The sequence below is a fragment of the Entelurus aequoreus genome, linkage group LG11 (assembly GCF_033978785.1).
Source record: "Entelurus aequoreus isolate RoL-2023_Sb linkage group LG11, RoL_Eaeq_v1.1, whole genome shotgun sequence".
Classification (NCBI taxonomy): Eukaryota; Metazoa; Chordata; class Actinopteri; order Syngnathiformes; family Syngnathidae; genus Entelurus; species Entelurus aequoreus.
Window position 1 is genome coordinate 44,209,953 of NC_084741.1, and position 21,923 is coordinate 44,231,875.

The 21,923-nt window shown below is 39.8% G+C and overlaps 1 protein-coding gene across 3 annotated transcripts; it reads left to right on the forward strand.

The window, feature by feature from the left end:
* The first annotated feature begins 552 nt into the window (after positions 1–552).
* Positions 553–17,973, forward strand: LOC133660173 (transcription factor E2F3-like). Of its 3 annotated transcripts, none has more exons than XM_062063400.1 (8): positions 553–1,108; positions 2,513–2,630; positions 5,752–5,882; positions 6,298–6,386; positions 12,453–12,611; positions 13,127–13,241; positions 14,866–15,007; positions 15,085–17,971. In XM_062063400.1, exons 1-8 carry the CDS (start codon positions 827–829, stop codon positions 15,369–15,371), a joined length of 1,323 nt encoding a protein of 440 aa, XP_061919384.1. In that variant the 5' UTR covers positions 553–826; the 3' UTR covers positions 15,372–17,971. The 3 variants fall into 3 exon arrangements, with proteins under 3 accessions (XP_061919384.1, XP_061919385.1, XP_061919386.1); XM_062063401.1 differs by lacking the exon at positions 553–1,108 and adding an exon at positions 1,243–1,409 and having other exon boundaries at positions 15,085–17,973; XM_062063402.1 differs by lacking the exon at positions 553–1,108 and adding an exon at positions 1,575–1,685 and having other exon boundaries at positions 15,085–17,973.
* Positions 17,974–21,923: the final 3,950 nt, after the last annotated feature.

Below are 21,923 nucleotides of genomic sequence, written 5' to 3' on the forward strand. Positions count from 1 at the left end.
TATATATATATATATATATATATATATATATATATATATATAAATATATATATATATATATATATATATATATATATATATATATATATATATATATATATATATAAATCTGGTTGAGAAAATGTCTCTCTTCACTCTCTGCTTGCTTTGCTCTTTGCCAAACTTGTTTCACGACACAACATTCCAAAATTATTCTATCAGATTGATGTTCTAATCTAATGTCATAAAAAAATAATGTGTTCGAAAAATAGATATATTTTCTGTACGTATATTACGTATGTATGTAAAATGTAGGGCTTTTGAATAAAAAAAACTGAACCGTCAAGTCAAACTCATTCAGTAAAGTTTGATTGCTTCTGCCATCTCGCGCCTCAGTCGGAAACTACATGACGTGCGACCGATGACGTCGCCTGTTTACAACTGCCAATGAGCACGTGGCATACAGGACTCATCGCTCCCATTGGACAGAATTGCAGTAAAAGGGGCGGGGACTCTGACACGAACGACCATTGACGTTTGGTATGTAAATTTCTTTTGAAAACTTCCCGGGAAATCTGAGTTTCGCGGGAGGGCTCTTGAGCGCGTAAACCGTATCCCTTCATTCATCAGGCCGCTTCCTGAAGCCATTTCTCGACGGGGGAAACGAGAGTTGGCTTACTTTTTAATCCGTCGCATCTGCCTAAATGCACGATCACGAGGAGCCATACGTTGCAAAAGTCGACGCTTCAGACTTTAACCTTTACTTCGCACTGAATATTTTTGTAACCATTGCCGCGGATTAGCTTGTAAGTGTCGAGACAAGAAAAGGGGCTACCCCGAGAACAAGATGAGAAGAGGGATCACCTCGGCTCCGGACAAAGTGATTCTAGCGGGCGTCGGTAGCTCTCATTTGGACAATAATATCATTTTGACCGCTCTCTCGGATCGTTTAAACCCCACTCAAGCCAACGCCACTTATTTCCAAATAATAACCACACCGCCGCCTTGCAACGTTACACAGACATCAAGTGTATGTTTATCCGAGCCTTCGATAAACAACATTTACACAACTCCACAACAAGCCGCTGCAAATGGAGCAGGACATCGACCCGCACTAGGAAGACCGCCGGTAATCCTCCATGCAACATTTCTATGCATTTCCCCCCTCACTAATGTTAGCTCGCTAGTTAGCCGAGCTTGTTGTTCTGCCAGCTAGCTGCTGCTAGCCGCTTTAGCCAGGCGGCTAACTCCGAGCTAAGTTGTCCCAAGTGGAGCCCTGAAAGTGTCTCAGCGTGGCTGTCGACCACACAACGAGGCCCTTAAAGTCTTTTGGCCCTCGTTTAAAAACGCGGAGGTGTACGTGAGCGGCTCGCTATGCCGACTTAGTGATGCTTTTTGAGTTCAGCCTCGCAAGCCAGATGGCAACATCGGTAAGACCAGCAACGTTAGCGGTGGCCTAGTGACTGCTCTTAGTCGTTTCGATTTGGGGGGGTTGGGAATGGGTGTTCGGGCATTTTGACTCCACGCTAGCCTCATTTCAGCCCTGCACTCTTTTACACTTCAGGCCCTTGCTCTTAATGCCACTTTTTTTTGCCTCACTTGAGCTCAGATGCTTTCAAAATCGTCCATGAGGATGCAACTTGGATGAAGCAAAAAAAAGAAAAATGAGTTAGCTGTCATGGCTAGCAGCAATGTTCATGAACAAGGTGGGATCACTCGTTTACCGACTTATTACATGTCTGCACTAATGTAAATGTAATCTCCTTCTCTGGAATAAAGTGCATACATTTCATGGTGAAACTCCAGTTGGTGCTACTTTGCACATTTCCTGTGTGCACAACCTGCCCAAAACCACATCACAATTAGTATGTGCTTTATTTGTGTTTTTATTTGAGTTGAAATATGATTTGATTTTGAGGTTTAAACTCGTGTGTGTTTAAGGCTGGAGCCATGAGCAGGCAAGGGGTGAGGGGAGCTGCTGGCTGATATAAAATGGCTGACTTGTCAACAGAGAAGACTAGTCACTGACTACATAAAATAAACCTTTGCATGATGTGCAGATGTGATTCAAGTTGGGGTTGTCGCATCAGAATACTGGTTTTACTGCAGCACTCCTGAAATACTTTGTTTTTTGGAGGCAGTGTGGAGGCTACATGAAAAGTCTCTAAGACCATGTAATGTGGAGTGTATTTATAAAAATATATTTTTGAAATTATTTCCTAGTGATTGAAAAGGGCAGGGTAAACCCTTAACATCTGACTGAGCCATTGCACAATGTCCACCTTTCAATATTATGCATGTTCCTATAAAGGGATTGTGACAGATAGAACGAGAATGTGCAAGTGTGAGATTGCTACAGACGTCCGGCATTACGCATTTTAAGGCGTAATGCTGTTCGACAGTATTTTAAATTATGGATACTCATAAAGTAGTGCTACAGTTACGTCCAATCAGAATGGGTGTCTTTAGTATTTTGTTTGGCTCATTTTCAAATGCTCATCCTTTTACGTTTTCATCTCGTCCATGACACCAGGCCAAGAGGAGGCTCGCCCTCGACGATTCAGACCACCATTACCAGTCAGAGCCCTCCAGGACGTCCAGAGGAAGAGGCGCCACAATAACCAATGGGACACATTTAAAGACGCCGAAAAGTAAGACTTGTGTGTATGGTCAACTTGCGATGAAGATTGACAAGTTTGCACGCAGTTTAATTCAGCCACTTGATTTTTAGTTGCTCACCTCGTATGTGCCTAAACTCTTGAAAGGGGCCTATTATGATTTTTTTTATCTACATTAAGAACACTATGTATGTATATAACATGTAATTGTGGTTGGTTGGTAAACATTTTGCATAGATTGTTTTACAGACAAGCTGCTCTCTGACCATCTCTTCAGGATGCGCCGTTTTTGTGGGCGGTATTATTTACGTGCTTCCACTTCGACTGCGTCTTCTCCCTGTCAGCCATGTTGTAGTTTTTAGCGCTTCCATATATAGTCTCGTGACGGATATGAGTTAGAACTATACACTACTTTGTATTACAAATGGCAACAGCGGAGGAGGCATATACGAGCCAGTCTGTCTCACAACAAGAGCACAGAAAAAAAACAAGGAACTTACTGACTACAATAGCTGACTCGCTCAAAGCACTTGGGTTATATTTTAGTGTATATTTCAGTGGCGTATCCAGACTTTTTTCAGGGGGGGCACCCACATAACCGTCAGTCTACCCCAGGGGCAGCTGTAACTATTATAGTAGCATACAACCACCACTTATGGTGCAAATCTTCTTGTAAGACAACTGCTGAAATTAAATAATGACTCTGTCGAGAATCGAACTCTTGTCATGTGGCATAAAAGGTAAGGGTGTAAACCATTACATGACCAAATAACTGCTATGAAAGAAATGACATTTAGCAAATATATTCTGTTTTGTTTCAATTTTGTGTTATTAATTTTGCTCGTGGAGTGGTAAACGGCTTGTCAAATTTAATACCATGCGCTGTTATTCTTTTATTCTATTGGCGTTAAAAAAAAATATATATATATATATATCCTCTATCCAGATTCCAGACAGACCGCAACTCTTAAAATCCCACATTTTCCATAAAGTTTTGGTGGTTTACATTTTGTCGAATCCCCTCGCAAAATCTGAGCCGCCTCCCGAAGCAGTCACATGGTATGGCTTTTCACGTCATTTCGTACCCTACAGAGAAGCAAGCCTCGTTAGGTGCTTGGCGGAAACGCCCCCTCAGTTACTTGACACACGCCTCAAAGCCTTGACACATTTCGTCACATCCCTAGATTAAGCACACCACCACCCCCCACAGGTCATGTGCCCACGGGCCGTTGTCCTACTACGTTCGTATGCTTCGAATTGTTCCACCTCTGAGTGGGTTGGCACCTGGGGTAGCCAGTCTGCTGCCCTCACCTCCCTGGGCGTGAACAAGGGGATGGGTCAAATGCAGAGGACACATTTCACCACACCTAGTGTGTGTGTGACAATCATTGGTACTTTAACTTAACTTAGTACGATAAAGTGAAAACAAAGGAAGTTGACAATTACGTAAATGAACAAGGAAGTCCTTACTACTACTACCAAATAAAACAAGTCGCTACACTTTAAAAAAAATTGTTTTTTTTTACATGAAAATAAATTTTAATAATATAATGGATGAATGTGTATATATACAGTGTAATATATTTGGGATGGTTCTAATCTTTTTGGCTTTTAAGTAGAGGCCATCAGCGTGGATCTATGTTAGCTTTTTTTTTTCTTCAACTTGCGCAATGTATGTAACATGTAAACAAATACGCCAGAGTGTTAATTCCCGTCCTTCAACAATCGCTATTTTTTTCAAAATATATTTTTATATATTACAAATAGCCTATTATTTGCACACTGCTGACTAGTGATGCACCGGAAATTCAGCTGTCGAAAGAAGATTTTGTTCGCCAAAACCGGATGTTTTCATGAAGTATCCACTTTTGCTGGGGGGCTGCGTCTTTCCCCGCGCACATGAATGTTGTAGCTCGCCCAAAGCTGACGAAAAAAACACACTCGGGTCTCATTGCATTTAGACGAGGGGTGTCCAAACTGCAGCGGACGGTTTTAATTTGACCCATGAGATGGCACTAGTTAAGTGAACAATTTGACCAGGAGTGGTGTATCCCTGTCATATATAATTAGGCAGTGGTCTAGTTGCTGCCATCTGGTGGCAAACGTAAGTAACTGTCATTAAATGTACTTTCAAGTTAATAAAGTACAGAATTTACTTATATGACCCAATCCAAACACCTAGTGACGGTGCAGAATAAAAAATCAACCAATACAAACATGGTCACACATAACACAACCTGCTCATTGAATTTGTGGATTTTATAAACGTCCAACATAAAAAAATCCAAATGACATCCATTACAAGGGATGATGGGAAACATGCAAAACACTCTCCACACTTATCCATGCTTGGCACTTTTTTTTACTTGATATTTTTGAGTGATTAAAAAAACCTTATGGAATTTGTCATGGAAGTAAACAAGGTAGGAGTTGAACTTTCACATACTCTTAACTAATTATAATTATTATTTATACATTATATTATGATAATATGTATAATATATATAAGAGAGAGAGAGTTACTTTGCATGCAGTCCACTTCTGGCCCCCGGCCCAATTTTTAAGCCCAATGCGGCCCCCCCCCTGTCAAAAAGTCACATTTGAAAAGATCAGATTCCAAACGGATTTGGACTACCTCCTGAATCTGATGCGAAAAGATCAGATTTGAAAGAGTTTGGAGCATTTAGACAGCCAAAAAAATCTGATCTGTGTCACTTTAGGGCAGTGCTTCTCAAATGTTTTCTGTTCGCGCCCCCCACTCTCCACTGTGACTATAAATAGTATAATTTGTCCGTAAAATTGTTATAACTCTACCTCTGCATAACATTGTAAGCTTATTAACATTAAAGGAAACGACACACGGGTCTTTCCTCATCTCCCACTGTGGTTATAGTAGAGCCAAGTGCTACATACGCTTCATCATATTCTGGTAAAAGAAAAAAAGCTTATTACCCGAGGTCACGCACCCCCATGGCATTGCATCGTGCTTTTGGGCAAAGAAATCCGATTTGGTGTGCAGTGTAAACAGGGCCTAAATTGTCCATAGATGTAAAAATGAGTGTGATCGCTTGTAAGTGCTATACTTAAATAATACATTATAAACACCATCAATCTATTTTAGTGTTTATTTTTGTCGTGTTCTCTTCCACTGTAGCGCCTAAGTCTCCACCAGAGAGGACGCGGTACGACACTTCCCTGGGCCTCCTAACCAAGAAGTTTGTGGATCTGCTAGCGCAGTCTTCCGATGGTGTTCTGGACCTAAATCTTGCAGCAGAAACTTTGCAGGTAATTTGCTCCCCCATATTGATGAACTGTTTGCTTGTATGAAGGGTTGTTGACTGTTAAAGTAATGTATATGCTCCCTAATTAATCGTATACCCTGTGTATGACATACACTTAGTGGCCATAACATAAGTGATTTAATACCTGCACAATAGTATCTTTATTTATTATTGTTAGTCCAAGTACTTTATCAGCGTACACTAACATCAGCAATTATTTGCCATGTATATATTATCATTGGTATTGTACATGACGGACCCAAGACGACACAGCAGTTTTACACTATAGCCACAGTTTAATACCTTTCAAACTAAATATTATCTTTGTAAAGGCTTGAACGTTAATGATATTGTCACATTGCTGTCAGTCATTCAGAATCCCATAAGAACAGTGGAGTGATGTACTTTTGTGTGTACAGGTGCAGAAAAGAAGGCTGTATGACATCACGAATGTACTTGAGGGCATTCATCTCATCAAGAAGAAGTCAAAGAACAACATTCAGTGGATGTAAGTGCAGGCATGTAAAATGTCCACTAAAACGCGGAAATACGCATTGTTAAACATTCATTATCGCATCGAAATATTGTAGTGTGTAAGGATGGTTGTCAAAGAAGGTATGTCAAAAGATGAAGCAAATTTTTTTTAATGACATTCCGACTTTTTTTATCGGCAATCGAGCAGTATATATACCGGTACATCTGTGACTTCTCAGCGCAACACACAGCACCGGAAATGTGTCTCGTGAAAACCCGTCCGACCGGAACTCTAACAATAAAATAAGTTCCGTGAGTTAATTATGTAAACTCACTACAATATCGAAAAAATAGGATCCAAACAACATTTGTTGAACGCTCGCCTCAGTCGCAGGCTCTCGCTGTTCCTCTTGCCTAAATGCTGCACCGAATTATAAGGCATGGTGCAGAAACAAGTTCGCAACTTGGCAGAGTTGGCATCATCTAGCTAGCTTACTTGTCGTCTCCTGCGTTCGCTTTTCGAGCCACAACGTTGAAGTCTTTCTACTTTGCTGCTACTCCTATTTGGATGATTATTACCCGAACACTGTTAGTTGTGAATCAGCTGTAGTTCTAGAGCATTTATTAGTAGCCAGTGAGAAGATATATTTTTGACGTGACGGATGTAAACACTAAACACAGGTCACAACACTGGAAGTATATTACCAGGGCTCGAATTTAACCACGGCAGCCACGGCAAGGGCCGTGACGGCCCTCGTCTTTCGCCGTAATGCCCCAAAAATTTGACATATTTCTGATCAAACTCTTAATGGATCTGTCCCAGCATCTACCTGTACATATGAATGTACATCATTTTATTAAAAAAAACCTCCCTCTATCAAAATGTAAAAATAGAGATAAAGGCATCATGTCATGACAAAAGCTGACAAGTTGATAGTAAAGAATTTAAAAAATATATATATTTGTGTTTTATATGGATAACGTTGATCTATAGCCTTTTTATTAGACATTACAAATGACATGATGGTATTACGTTCGCACCCCATCACAGCTTTACCTAACAATCAGTAATCATGATTTCAATATTGATAACAATAATCTTAATTATTACTTTGGCCCCAGATCTTATACATGAACACTATTTTTATGTATTTTTTATATATATATGTATATTAAGTTAAAGTTAAAGTACCAATGATTGTCACACACACACTAGGTGTGGTGAAATTTGTCCTCTGCATTTGACCCATCCCCTTGGGGAGCAGTGGGCAGCAGCGGCGCCGCGCCCGGGAATCATTTTGGTGATTTAACCCCCAATTCCAACCCTTGATGCTGAGTGCCAAGCAGGGAGGTAATGGGTCCCATTTTTTATAGTCTTTGGTATGACTCGGCTGGGATTATATATATATATATATATCCTGCCTCGAAAGAAAATAATGTTTGCGTTGGTGCCCTAAAATATGAGCGCTCTCTTAAGGCAACACTTGCCTTGACCTCAAAAAGTAAAAATTTGAGGCCTGTATTACCTAAGGGGGCGTGGCTACAGGATAGAGTTGCCAAATGGTGAACGTTGACGGATTTTCGATTATCTGCCAAAATAAGAGAGGCAGTGTTTTCCTGAGAGAGCAACCAATAATTGGGACTTGACATCACCGCAATATTATTTCCGCAACGTAGGGTTATTATTAAGTAAAATATTTTAATAGAGCATCATAAAAACAATCATTACACTTTCTAAATTTGTTTTTTAACATTATTAGAGCCTTCTAAACATGAAGTAACACCCACTTACACCTTTACACTCGTTTCTCCCAATATAGTAGCCTTGACTTTAACTTTGAGTTTGTACTATACTCACTTAACGTGTAGCCCGGAAGATCCTCCAAGTGCCATTGCTATGGTCATCAGTCGGCCACTACAGCAAAGCAACAACGTGGAAATACTGAATTCCTCTAAGTTGACTTTCAGTGCTGAAACCACAAGCATAAATTATTGGTCAACTTGACAGTTGTAACTACGACCATTAGCTTTGATGTTAGCGTTCCGTGTTAGCGTTACATATCTGTGTTGTTGTTCCACATCGATCACGTCAACGCTGTTATTGATGTTGAAGATAAAGTGTTCAGGAGTTAGGCTCACTTCGAATTGTCCCTCCCTTCTACTTGACCCTCCCCCTTGGCTCCAGCATCTAGTGCCATGGCAAAGTATTGCAAATACGCCCTGAGGCATACAAACGTTGCACAAAGTCTCATCAACCCTCGCCGTTTACCAGCAGTGACGTAAGGCAGATGCGACAAAAGTTTACTTTCAAGATTCTGTCGCGCGCGATGTTCGGCTTTGCTTGTGCTCTTCTTAGTTTCTTTCGCCTGTTTTCATTAAGAAGAATACTGTTTAGGAGACAACGTTTTTGCTGAAATATGCAAGTGCTGCCACATCAACTTGCAGTATATAAAATCTGTTTCATTGTGTATTTGTGTTTGAAGCCAATATTTACGTGTAGTAGCAAAGGTCTGACTGTCATTAAAACCACCAGTGTCATTATTATGAAAGTCATTAATTACGCTTATTATTTACATTTGTCTGCTTCTCTGGGTGTCTGGTCTGCCATCTTTATCCTCGCACTCGAAAGTGTATGGAGGTCTGCAAGTGTATTGTACTGTACTTTGCCCTTCCCCCTCTGCCTGATGAATAATTAGAACGCCTGTTGATTGACGTGAACATGGAAAAACAAGTAGGAGGATGAGTATTCGAATTGAGCTTAAACAATGGTTTAGTGTGGCTGAAACGGGGCTTGGGCTAAATAATTATTCGTTGAAGGGGTTATCCAGTTTAGTGTAGACATAGCCTTAAAGGCCTACTGAAATGAATTTTTTTTATTAAAACGGGGATAGCAGATCCATTCTTTGTGTCATACTTGATCATTTTGCAATATTGCCATATTTTTGCTGAAAGGATTTAGTATAGATCGACGACGATAAAGTTCGCAACTTTTGGTCTCTGATTTTAAAAAAAAGCCTTGCCCCTACCGGAAGTAGCGTGACGTAGTCAGTTGATCGCCTCCTCATATTTTCCTATTGTTTTCAATGCAGCTAGAGCGATTCGGACCGAGAAAGCGACGATTACCCCATTAATTTGAGCGAGGATGAAAGATTTGTGGATGAGGAACGTTAGAGTGACCGACTAGAATGCAGTGCAAGACATATCTTTTTTCGCTCTGACCGTAACTTAGGTACAAGCTGGCTCATTGGATTCCACACTCTCTCCTTTTTCTATTGTGGATCACGGATTTGTATTTTAAACCACCTCGGATACTATATCCTCTTGAAAATGAGAGTCGAGAACGCGAAATGGACATTCACAGTGACTTTTATCTCCACGACAATACATCGACGAAACACTTTAGCTACGGAGCTAACGTGATAGCATCGTGATTAACTGCATATAGAAACAAAATAAATGAATCCCTGACTGGAAGGATAGACAGAAAATCAACAATACTATTAAACCATGGACATGTAAATATACGGTTAATGCTTTCCAGCCTGGCGAAGGTTAACAATGCTGTTGCTAACGACGCCATTGAAGCTAACTTAGCTAGGGAGCTAACGTGATAGCATCGGGCTCAAATGCAGATAGAAACAAAATACATAAACCCCTGACTGGAAGGATAGACAGAAAATTCACAATACTATTAAACCATGAACATGTAAATACACGGTTAATGCTTTCCAGCTTGGCGAAGCTTAAAAATGCTGTTGCTAACAACGCCATTGAAGCTAACTTAGTAACGGGACCTTACAGAGCTATGATAAAAACATTAGCGCTCCCCCTACGCCAGCCAGCCCTCATCTGCTCATCAACACCCATGCTCACCTGCGTTCCAGCGATCAACGGAAGGACGAAGGACTTCACCACGATCATCCGTGCGGTCGGTGGCTAGCGTCGGCTAGCGCGTCTGCTATCCGAGTCAAAGTCTTCCTGGTTGTGTTGCTGTAGTCCGCCGCTAATACACCGATCCCACCTACAACTTTCTTCTTTGCAGTCTTCATTGTTCATTAAACAAATTGCAAAAGATTCACCAACACAGATGTCCAGAATACTGTGGAATTTTGAGATGAAAACAGAGCTTTTTTGTATTGGATTCAATGGTGTACCAATACTTCCGGTTCAACGATTGACGTCACGTCATCATACATAGACGTTTTCAACCGGAAGTTTAGCGGGAAATTTAAAATTGCACTTTATAAGTTAACCCGGCCGTATTGGCATGTGTTGCAATGTTAAGATTTCATCATTGATTTATAAACTATCAGACTGCGTGGTCGGTAGTAGTGGGTTTCAGTAGGCCTTTAATCTCCACTTTGAACACTTTCTGATAGTTTGGTGGCCCTCTCAAGTGCTACGTTGGATGTCTGATGTTACTTACATCGCTCGGGTTAAAGGCTTGCCAATGTGATACCAATTATTGATGAAGCAGGAGTTGAAGATGAAGTCCATTAAAAAGTTTTTCTACCAAAGCTAACTTGAAATTGTCATGATGATAATAGAGTAGCGCCAAGTTTAGCCGCCTACTGTTGTAAGCAGTGTAACCTTTAATTTGGAAACGCCACAACATAATTAACACAAAATAAGACAAATACTGCACTGTGATACACATTATACACAAATAAAACATAATTTATAAATGATAAATAAATGATAAATGGGTTATACTTGTATAGCGCTTTTCTACCTTCAAGGTACTCAAAGCGCTTTGACAGTATTTCCACATTCACACACTGATGGCGGGAGCTGCCATGCAAGGCGCTAACCATCAGGAGCAAGGGTGAAGTGTCTTGCCCAAGGACACAACGGACGTGACTAGGATGGTAGAAGGTGGGGATTGAACCCCAGTAACCAGCAACCCTCCGATTGCTGGCACGGCCACTCTACCAACTTCGCCACGCCGTTAATTTAACACTTAATTTAGTACAAAAACATGTAGAATATGCTTATAAGGGGGGAAAAAGTTTAAATCTGCGAGATTTGAAGCATGATGTAGGAAGGCACAGCAGTCGTGCTTTTGGAGAAAAAAGGCTAAATACAGAGATTTATGGATTAGAAAAGACGATCAATGACAGCTCTGTGATCCATGTAGACCTGGGTCGATATTCGATAAGTCAATTAATCAAACGATTAATGAAATTGAACTCTGTAACTTTGCCAGCTTCGATAAATCGTCATGTGCATGCGTATTTACGGACTGCAAGAGCGGTCACTCTTTGCATCGGTTACAGGAGCTCCGTGTGTTTGTACTAAATGCACATCAACTGTAATAATTATAACCGCTGTAAAACTCCTGATGGTCAGTATTATGGTATTAAATTAAAATTATTGAAAAAACGTGATTGATAACCACTCTAATGAAATTACGGACCAACTAGCATTAGCTTGCTTAAATTCTAACATGAAAAGTGACATTAACATCTTTCCCCATTAAGAAACATCAAACCCCAATCTAAATTTGTATAAACACATTACTGTCTCAACAACTAAGATACCCTACTCACACTGAGCATAAAGACAGGTGTTTTTTCACAAAATGATTGATATAAACTCAACAATCTCCAGTTGAAACAGACTAAGATATGTTCAACAGGAGTAGTGTAGGTAAAAGTACTTTTCAAACACAATCAACAATACCGCGATAACCATGACTGAGTATTTTTTTACTTTTATTATTTGTTTCACTGAACTTTGTATTTGAAATTTAAACTTTTAAATATCAATGTTAAAATATACAAGAAATACAATAATTTAATAACCTACAATAATTTGTAGGTCAATTTCATCCAGCAAAATGTATCTGCCCGGGCCTAGATCCACCTTGCAGTTAGTGAGTTTTAAAAAAATTTTTTTTAATAAAGTGCACGAAAAATCCGCCGCTTTGGAGGGGGAGGAGTGAGCCGGCAGCGATTACACTGGGTTTGTGATTCTGTAGCATAATCAAGCTAGAGGCCATAATTCACCTGTCCTCTCCTGGCTCCTCCCAGTCTGTGCTTTTCCATTTGTTAAAACTTGTACAATTTTTGCAGCAACCTCATAATTTTTCTTCTTAAAGGGGCTGCAGTCTTTTGGAGGTTGAGGGCTCACTAAACCAAAGACAAAGACTGACAGCAGAAGTTTCTGCACTGGCTGAAGAAGAGCAGAGGCTGGAGCAGCTCATCCAGAGATGCAGCCTGGACACAAGGCACATAAGCGAGTCAACAAGCAATCAAAAATATCCTTTTTTTGTCCTGAGTCACTTCACCACAGTCTTTCCTTTCCACATCCTTTAAACCAGTCTTCATTATCTTCCATCAAAACACTTGCTCAATATGATGCTAACTACTATAGTATTAGACAACACATAGCAAGTGTTACAAACACTAAAATATGTGCTTAAAGAACACCAGCAATTTCAGCAGACCTTTGTAATTTATACTCTATCGTATTTCCCACATTGATTTTTGGGTGGGGGCTACAGGTATGCACTGACATATACAGAGTTTTGTGCCATGTGCATGCTATTTGTAATGAGTTCTAGCTTAGCATAGATATTAAAAGATTACATCTAAGTGGCATGCATCTTTTCTGCAGTTTTTATGCCAATTATGCCCTGGGAACATATCTCACTAGTTAAGTTAACAAGCATGTAAAGGTTATTTTTTTATATCAATGCAGCCTGTTTTGTAATCATGTGAAATTTCTTTGTGCTTTTGAATGCAGTTATTTCTTTGACTTGTTGTTTTCCACATATGCCTATGTCACATATGAGGACATCAAACAACTGGGAAACCTTCAAGACCAGACTGTTATTCTTGTCAAAGCGCCTACAGACACCAAGCTAGAAGTACCAGATCCTGATGAGGTATTTCTTTACATTCACTTGTGCCTATCATTCACAAATCTTATGTAAGACAATGACACATATGTATTTTTTTTTTAATGCATTATAACTAGTAAATACATGCTACCAAAAGTCTGTGCACAATGGAGACAATGAAAGTCGCTCTATTCGCCCTATAAAGCTTGAAAAAACAGCCAAACACTTCCATCAACATTTTATATACGGTACACACTATAAGAATATATGTAATGTCGTTGCAGGTACATTTATAATATGTAATATTTACATATTTTCCTCATTTTAAGCATACTGTAATGCATTAATTTCACAGACTCCTCGCGTTGATCACTTTTTCCTTCAACTTCAACACTGACTACAACCTATGCAGACTTCATGAGAGCCAACAAACATAATAAAACATAATTTGCTGTGCAATGTTTGCTCTCACTGGGATGCCGACTTTTAGGCTGTTGATATATTCCTGTTTAGATGAAGAATGACTCATAATCGTCGCAAAGAGTTAAAAAATGTTTTTTCACGTGTCTTTTCGCCGTCTCCGAGTATATGTTGGCTGTCAAGTGTACCAACTTCTCAGTTGGTCCACATCGTTTTACTATCAAGGTGAGAGACATGATTTATAATCTAGAATTGGCTTTCACAAGGTCAGAGGCGACAAATAACAGCAAAGGACGTTGCCTCAATGCGCCGCTAAATTTAGGTCTTTAACATTTCGTTAATATTCAGGTCACAAAATTTAAATGGTGCATTTTTGGCCTTTTTGGATGGTTATCGGATTTGATGGTCGGAATAGAAGCAATGACGTCATGTCTCCTATTGGCTCCAATGTAAGCAGACTTTTATTTTCGTTTATTTACTAGTTAGAATGCATTAAAAAAGACATAATTATGTGCTCTTGTCTCTCATAAAGATTGTGAACTTTCAGCAACATTTAAATAAGAAGTGCAGTTCCCCTTTAAATTTGACAGCATACAGTGTTGATGTTGAGGTTGTCCTTGAAGACGTTTTACCTCTCATGAGCAGGCTTCATCAGTTCATGCTTAAAGACTGGATCGGGAAGCTCTAGTCTGAGAGGATGGTGTAGGACCCATGTATTTATCCTCTAAGTAGTAGCATTGCCTCAACATGAAGGTTTTCACTCTTTTGGAATGCAAATGGGGCATATCTTTGTGCATGCCGACTAAATAGAAGCAAAACAATGGCCATGTAATTTTTTGTTTGCTGTTTTCTTGTAAGAGTGTAGTTGGCTAGTCAAGTGTAGTTATGTTCAAAATGCGCTTTTAACTTGTAAAAAGCATGTGACTACACTTAAGGTAAGGCCATGACAAATTAAACTCCCCCAGTGGTGCTGTAAAAATGCCTTATTGTTGCAACAAACTTAGCAAAATGGTGGATATACTGCAGCTGCACTGGGAAATACTATTTTACCCGAAGTTGAAAGTGTGCAGAATATCACTTTTATGATATTCACTTCCAGGCAAAAGTTTGGATACACCCCCCTAAACATGTGGAAATATTTTCAAATCTATATTATTGGGAAAACAACTGCATTGGTGTACAATGTTTGTTATTTCAGTCAGCTACTTGACTAAATTGCAGTTTTAATTGAGACCTCTTCTTTCTGCAGAGTTTATCCATCCACTTGACCAGCACCAGAGGTCCTATAGAAGTTCTCCTATGTCCAGATGAGGAGAATGACCACGGTAGTCCTGTTAAAAATGGCACCACAGATATCAATGGGAACTCACCGTTCCTCAAAGTCCTTCAAGGTATGCTGTGTTGGCTCAAGTTAGTTGATAACCTGCTTCCAAAAGTTGATGTAAATAAAGCCTCTACTCTGCTCCAGATCCAAGTATCCCGACTAAGTCCCCCAGCACCTCCCTGGCGCCAGTCTCATCCGTCACCGTCTCAGCTCTCTCGCCCATCTCTTCCCCATACACCAGCCTTCTCCAGCAAACGGAGGACCAGATCCCCTCCACCCTGGGGCCCTTCTTGAACCTGGGTCCCCCTCTCCTGGAGCAAGATGACTACTTATTAGGTTTGGGAGACGATCAGGGAATCAGCGACTTGTTCGACGCCTGTGACTTTGATAGGATGCCCTCACTCGGCTTGGATGACCTCCTGTGCAGCTAGCGCCAGCTGATCCATGTCCTCATTAAGTGCATTGGAATGAGCTGGGAGGTCTGTGACTGTAGTTTGTTTAGGCCAATTCAAAATACAAGAAAGTTTGACAAAAAGGGCTTTTTTCCTCCAGTCCCAGGCTGACAAAAGGGCATGTTTACTCACGGTGTCACACACAGGCATGTTTGGCTCAGACTCTGGGAGGACTCCAGTGAAGCTAAAGGGGTAGCATGATCGGTACTTAAGATGTCTCATTTGGCATAATACGCATTTAAGAAGAATAGCTGCCTTTTTTTCCAAACGATTGATGCCATCATATTGACGGAGCAGAGGGAACAGAAGACAACACTTGGTTTGAAGGCAGGCTAGAAGTTTGTAAACTAATGCGCACATTTCAACACAACTATCAAAAGTTCTTATTATGTAACAGAATTTCACATGTTTGACTGTTTGGTAGGTTTTTTTGTGTTGTTAAGAAAATGACATGAAGTGATGTTTCAGGCCAACAATTTGGGCAAAATTAGTCACCTGAGTCTGAGTGATACAGTATAGATCTGGAGCCATTGCACTTATGGGTACAATTGCATTGGTGGAAAAGTAGTGTTTTTCAAAACATGAAAGGTTTATGCTGATTTTCAGTAATATGAAAATGTTTAAAAGTTAACAAATTAACCAAAGGCATTCATAACCAGTGGATGGTAATGATAAATAAATGGGTTGTACTTGTATAGCGCTTTTCTACCTTCAAGGTACTCAAAGCGCTTTGACAGTATTTCCACATTTTACCCATTCACACACTGATGGCGGGAGCTGCCATGCAAGGCGCTAACTAGCAGCCATCGGAGGCAAAGGGTCTTGCTCAAGGACACAACGGACGTGACTAGGAAGGTAGAAGGTGGGAATTGAACCCCAGTAACCAGCAACACTCCGATTGCTGGCACAGCCACTCTACCAACTTCGCCACGCCGTCCCTATGGTCAAATTTAAATTAATCTTGACAAATAACCTTGTGGATTTAGTAGCAGTGACTTGATCACTTCCTCTACTGTCTGCTTTCTGCAAGGCAGCTTTGGTGAGTAGTCATTTTAAGTTGAATAAGTGATGACTTTTTAATTGATTTTTAAACCGCAGACTGAACTAGTAAGGGTCATTAAAAAAAAAAGGCTCACCTCGCCTTCAACTAAACCATGTTTCACAGCCATAATCATAATCTTGAAACCACGTAAAATGATTTTCTCTCGCTCCCGGTTGGCTCCTTGGATTAGTTGACAAGTCTGATGGTAAAACCCAGTTGTCTTGTCTTGAGTCTGTAGTTTTATTCAACTCGGGAAACCTGCGGATGCAGGTAGTATTGCTGCTGTTAGAATGAGCTCTTCACTCACACAATTGCCGTGTGCCTGTGTAATTGTGTGTCAGAAGATATGGATTGCTCAAGATTAAAGCCTGCCATGTTTTTTCTTTTCTTTTCTTTTTTCTAAAAGTGTTTTGTGCACAAGGTACCCCGGGCTACCTCTTGCTTAGTGTTCGACAATACCATAGTAAACAGTAAGGCATGGACGTAAATGTCTTTAGCTGATTTTGTCTTGGAGGTTACCTTTTGTATTATTAGCAGTGAAGGTGGATATCATCGCACTTAGAACTTTTATTTGTGTGTGAGCATCCACTCCTACACCTTTTTTAATACACTGTTGTCACATCTCCGATGGAAATACTGATTAGTAGGCAAATGGATGGTTATTCTGTCTTGTATGTGTGTGTCTGCGTGTGGGTTTGTTTTTTTGTTTTTTTCCCATAGAATATTTTGAGCCCCAGATCCAAAATTCTCTATCACCGTTGAGCCCACGTGTCCTTTAAATGGCCATTACAAGACTGGAATCAGTGACTTCTGTCCACTGCTGAAGTAGTCTAGCCTTGCTTCCGTGACACTGTGTGTCCGTTTTACATTTTTGGACTTTTCTTTCTTTTCTTTTTTTTTTATAGTCTTGCATATCAACTACCTGTTTTGTTCCAACTTTTCAAGATGAGGAAAATCTGGTGTCTATCATAAGTGAACGAATATCTCCATTCTTTGTCTCCTCTAGAAAAGTGAATCTGCTTTTGTGTTGTTGAGACTGCCTTTTTTTGGAAGGATTTTGTCTTACCATGAAAGTTTCTAAAATAAATTAGATATTTTTGTAGTGCCCAGTTAAATCTGTACTGTTCCACATAGTGCAAGCGTGCATCTCATGGTAACCGTTGGATGTGAAGCACCTGCAAATTAAATGATTTTATTGACAATATCCCTAAAATTTAAACGGCACTGCTTTACATGTTGTGGTTACGCTAAACCTGTCACCAATTCAGTAAACTTTACTCTCCCATCAGAGTTGTCTACTAATTATTAAGGGGGGAAACAAATCTAATAGACATTTTGCTTTTAAGATTTTGGTGAAAGGTTGTTGGTGTGATGTCTGTTTAGTATCTTGCGTTTGCCGTGTTCATAAGTTCTGTTAAATGAGGAATTGAGGGTTGTGAATGTTTGTGGGGAGAGGAGGGTGAAATGGGATTTTTGTTTTGTACTGTCAGACTTTGTAATTGAACATTTGAATAAAGGAATTATACGTGAGCAAATATTGTTACATTTTGGTTTGTGTACATGGGAATTATTTATAATGTCACATTTAGCTAGAAATAAGTCAAAACTTCAGTGGTGGTATCAATTTAAAAATATTCATGATACAGTTTGGAAAGTGACAATCATTTTTAATAACTTGGCCTTGTGGTTAGAGTGTCCTGAGATTGGTAGGGTGTGAGCTCAAACCCCGGCCGAGTCATACCAAAAAGACTACAAAAATGGGACCCGTTACCTCCCTGCTTGGCATTCAACATCAAGGATTGGAATTGGGGTTTAAATCACCAAAATTATTCCTGAGCGTGGCCTTTGTTGCTGCTCACTGCTTCCCTCACCTCCCAGGGGGTGGAACAAGGGGATGAGTCAAATGCAGAGAGTAATTTCACCACACCTAGTGTGTGTGTGTGTGACTATCAGTGGTACTTTAACTTTGAACTTTATACACAGCCACAATGGATCAGAAAATAATATTAACTGGTTAACGACTTTTACTGAAGTCAATGCAAGCATTTAAAAAAAAAAAAATCTAATATTTTTAAACATACACAAATACATGTGCAATGTGCATTTCACGACATATTACAGTGTTGACTACAGTATATTAAGGAAATCCGCTGCATGAATAAAATAACAGTTGTGCACAAGCAATAACGTTGACTAAAGGATTTCCGTTCAGGTAGTAACATTTGGGGTTATACATCTTTTTAATACTATTGGGCCTCAAAAATGGAAGTTATGTACTCTATGAAATGGCTATAATTCAATTAGGAAAATGCCAAATACATTTTCAAGAACGTAACAGTCGCTGTCCCATTTCCTCTTTTTTGCCTTCATATGTCCCTCTCATCCAGGGTTGTCTAAAGTGCCACCGGGGGGACAACTTCGGCCCACAGCTAGTTTTTTTATTGGCCCTCGATATGTTTTGATGATTGAATGAACTCATTTTTAATTAGATGTAATATGACTACTGAATTTGCTTTGTCACCTATTAATAAAATAAATAGTTTATCATACGGCAGCACAATGTCACAGGAGTTAGTGCATGTGCCTCACAATACGAAGGTCCTGGGTTCGATCCTAGGAGTCTTTCTGTGTGGAGTTTGCATGTTCTCCCTGTGACTGCGCAGGTTCCCTTCCGGTAGTCCGGCTTCCTCCCACCTCCAAAGACATGCACCTGGGGATAGGTTGATTGGCAACACTAAATTGTGTGTGAGTGTGAATGTTGTCCGTCTATCTGTGTTGGCCCTGTGATGAGGTGGCGACTTATCCAGGGTGTAGAACGCCTTCCGCCCGATTGTAGCTGAGATAGGCTCCAGCGCCCCCCGCGACCTCGAAGGGAATAAGCGGTAGAAAATGGGTGGGATGGATGACTACTGAATTTGCTTTGTCACCTATTAATAAAATAAATAGTTTATCATACGGCAGCACAATGTCACAGGAGTTAGTGCATGTGCCTCGCAATACGAAGGTCCTGGGTTCGATACGAAGGTCCTGGTTCGATCCTAGGAGTCTTTCTGTGTGGAGTTTGTATGTTCTCCCTGTGACTGCGCGGGTTCCCTTCCGGTACTCCGGCTTCCTCCCACCTCCAAAGACATGCACCTGGGGATAGGTTGATTGGCAACACTAAATGGGCCCTAGTGTGTGAATGTTGTCTGTCTATCTGTGTTGGCCCTGTGATGAGGTGGCGACTTGTCCAGGGTGTACCCCGCCTTCTGCCCGAGTGCAGCTGAGATAGGCTCCAGCGACCCCGAGAGGGACAAGCGGTAGAAAATGGATGGATGAATGGATAGTTAATCATATACTGATTGATGAATTGAATTAGTTTTAGCATATTCAAAATACAAAATGTATCAAAGTGCACTCGACTCCCCCTGCATGCTTTCATTTTTTAGTATGCAGCCCTCTGTGGAAAAAGTTAAGACCCATTTTGGTGTATACAAATGGAATCCTAAAGACTCGCCGTCCAAATGTTTCTGGATTTACGACTTTTCATTTAGTAAGAGCTTGTTTTGACTCAGTTAAGGTTACAGTTACCATATCTATCTATCTATCTATCTATCTATCTATCTATCTATCTATCTATCTATCTATCTATCTATCTATCTATCTATCTATCTATCTATCTATCTATCTATCTATCTATCTATCTATCTATCTATCTATCTATCTATCTATCTATCTATCTATCTATCTATCTATCTATCTATCTATCTATCTATCTATCTATCCAGGGCCAGCCCGTGGCATAGGCCGTATAGGCAAATGCTAAGGGCGCCGTCCATCAGGGGGCGCCACGCCAGTGCCACAAATGTTGGAGAAGAAGAAAAAAAGTTGGTACTATTATTTCCAAATACAAAAAATAATCCCACGTTAATTAAAATGTAAAGTAAAGCCTATTTAATAGAAATATTATTTGCCACAGCATTGCGCCCCCCCCTCCCCCTCCCCCCGCACGGTGCGCCCCCTCCCTTCCCGTATCATGACTCTTTTTGGATGTCACCACATCAAAAAAATCAACACAAGATGTCAAAACGGCCAAAACTGTCAGGTGCCCAGGGAAGAAAAAAGAGAAAAGAAGGGGAGAAACGAGAAAAAGACAGAGGTAGCAGGTAGGTAACGTTAGCCTACATGAAATTATTTGTCTGTGATAGTAACCTGGCTTTTTAGCATTAAGCTAATGTTACATGATTCGGCAATTGCTAATCAATAAATAGCTAGTTCTGTTTATTTTTTTTATTTTTTTTATTTTTAATTTTTTTTAATTTTTTTATAATGTCCTGCCCAGCTTCTCGGGCAAATCATATAGCAGATGTAGATGCCCATATCGGCTCTTCAGATTTACTTTACAAAAGAGAAGTGTAGGATACTTCTCTTGTTGCCTTACTTGTATTTTGACTTTATTAAATGTATTTATATTATCATTTGGTGCAGCCGGGCCGGAGCAGGAGGGGATAGAAAGAGAGAAAAAGGAAGACAGAGGGGGAAATTGTGGGGACAAGAGGGGGATTAAACAGAGAGACAAAAACAACAACAGCAAACACAACAACAACAACAACAGAGCAATATCAGCAAATACGACATGTACAAATATGATGGTAAAAGTAATAGCAAATAAGCAGCGAAAATAAAAATACAGAAATGACAATGAGCATTATTACACTAAAAATGGAGCAATATGAATACCAATAGAAATAGTGCTATTGATAATAAACAATACCAATACTTTACCTTTATTATCAACAATACAATTGTTCAAATGCAACAATACATATACGTAATGATAACTTGAGATACGAAAGAATGCAGAAAAATGGAGGGGAAGAAAGAGAAGCAACCTACATTAACCTTGTAGATTGTTATAGTAACCTTAGGTTAAGCTTTGTCAGTGTGCCATGTGTTATACCCAGTTTACCCTAGGGCAACAACTTTAATATATGTTTGATGAAACGTGATTATGTGCATGAGTGTATGTGTGCATATGTACTTGTATATGTACAGTACGTGTATATGTGTGCTTGTACAGTGAATGTATATGTACAGGATGTGTATATGTGTGTACAGCGAATGTATATGTACAGTATGTGTATACAGTATGTGTGTTTGAACAGTGAATGTATATGTACAGTATGTGTATATGTGTGTTTGTACAGTGAATGTATATGTACAGTATATGTATGTGTGTGTTTGTACAGTGAATGTATATGTGTAGTATGTGTGTGTTTGTACAGTGAGTGTATATGTACAGTATGTGTATATGTATGTTTTTACAGTGAAAGTATATGTACAGTATGTGTATACAGTATGTTTGTATAATGAATGTGCGTGTGGATGTACGAACTTTGAGTGTGTAAATATGTACTGTATTTATTTGTATATGTATGTGGGAGCGTAGGTACCTATGTATGTCTGTATGTATGTGTGTGAGTATATGTGAATTTGCATGTACAATACAT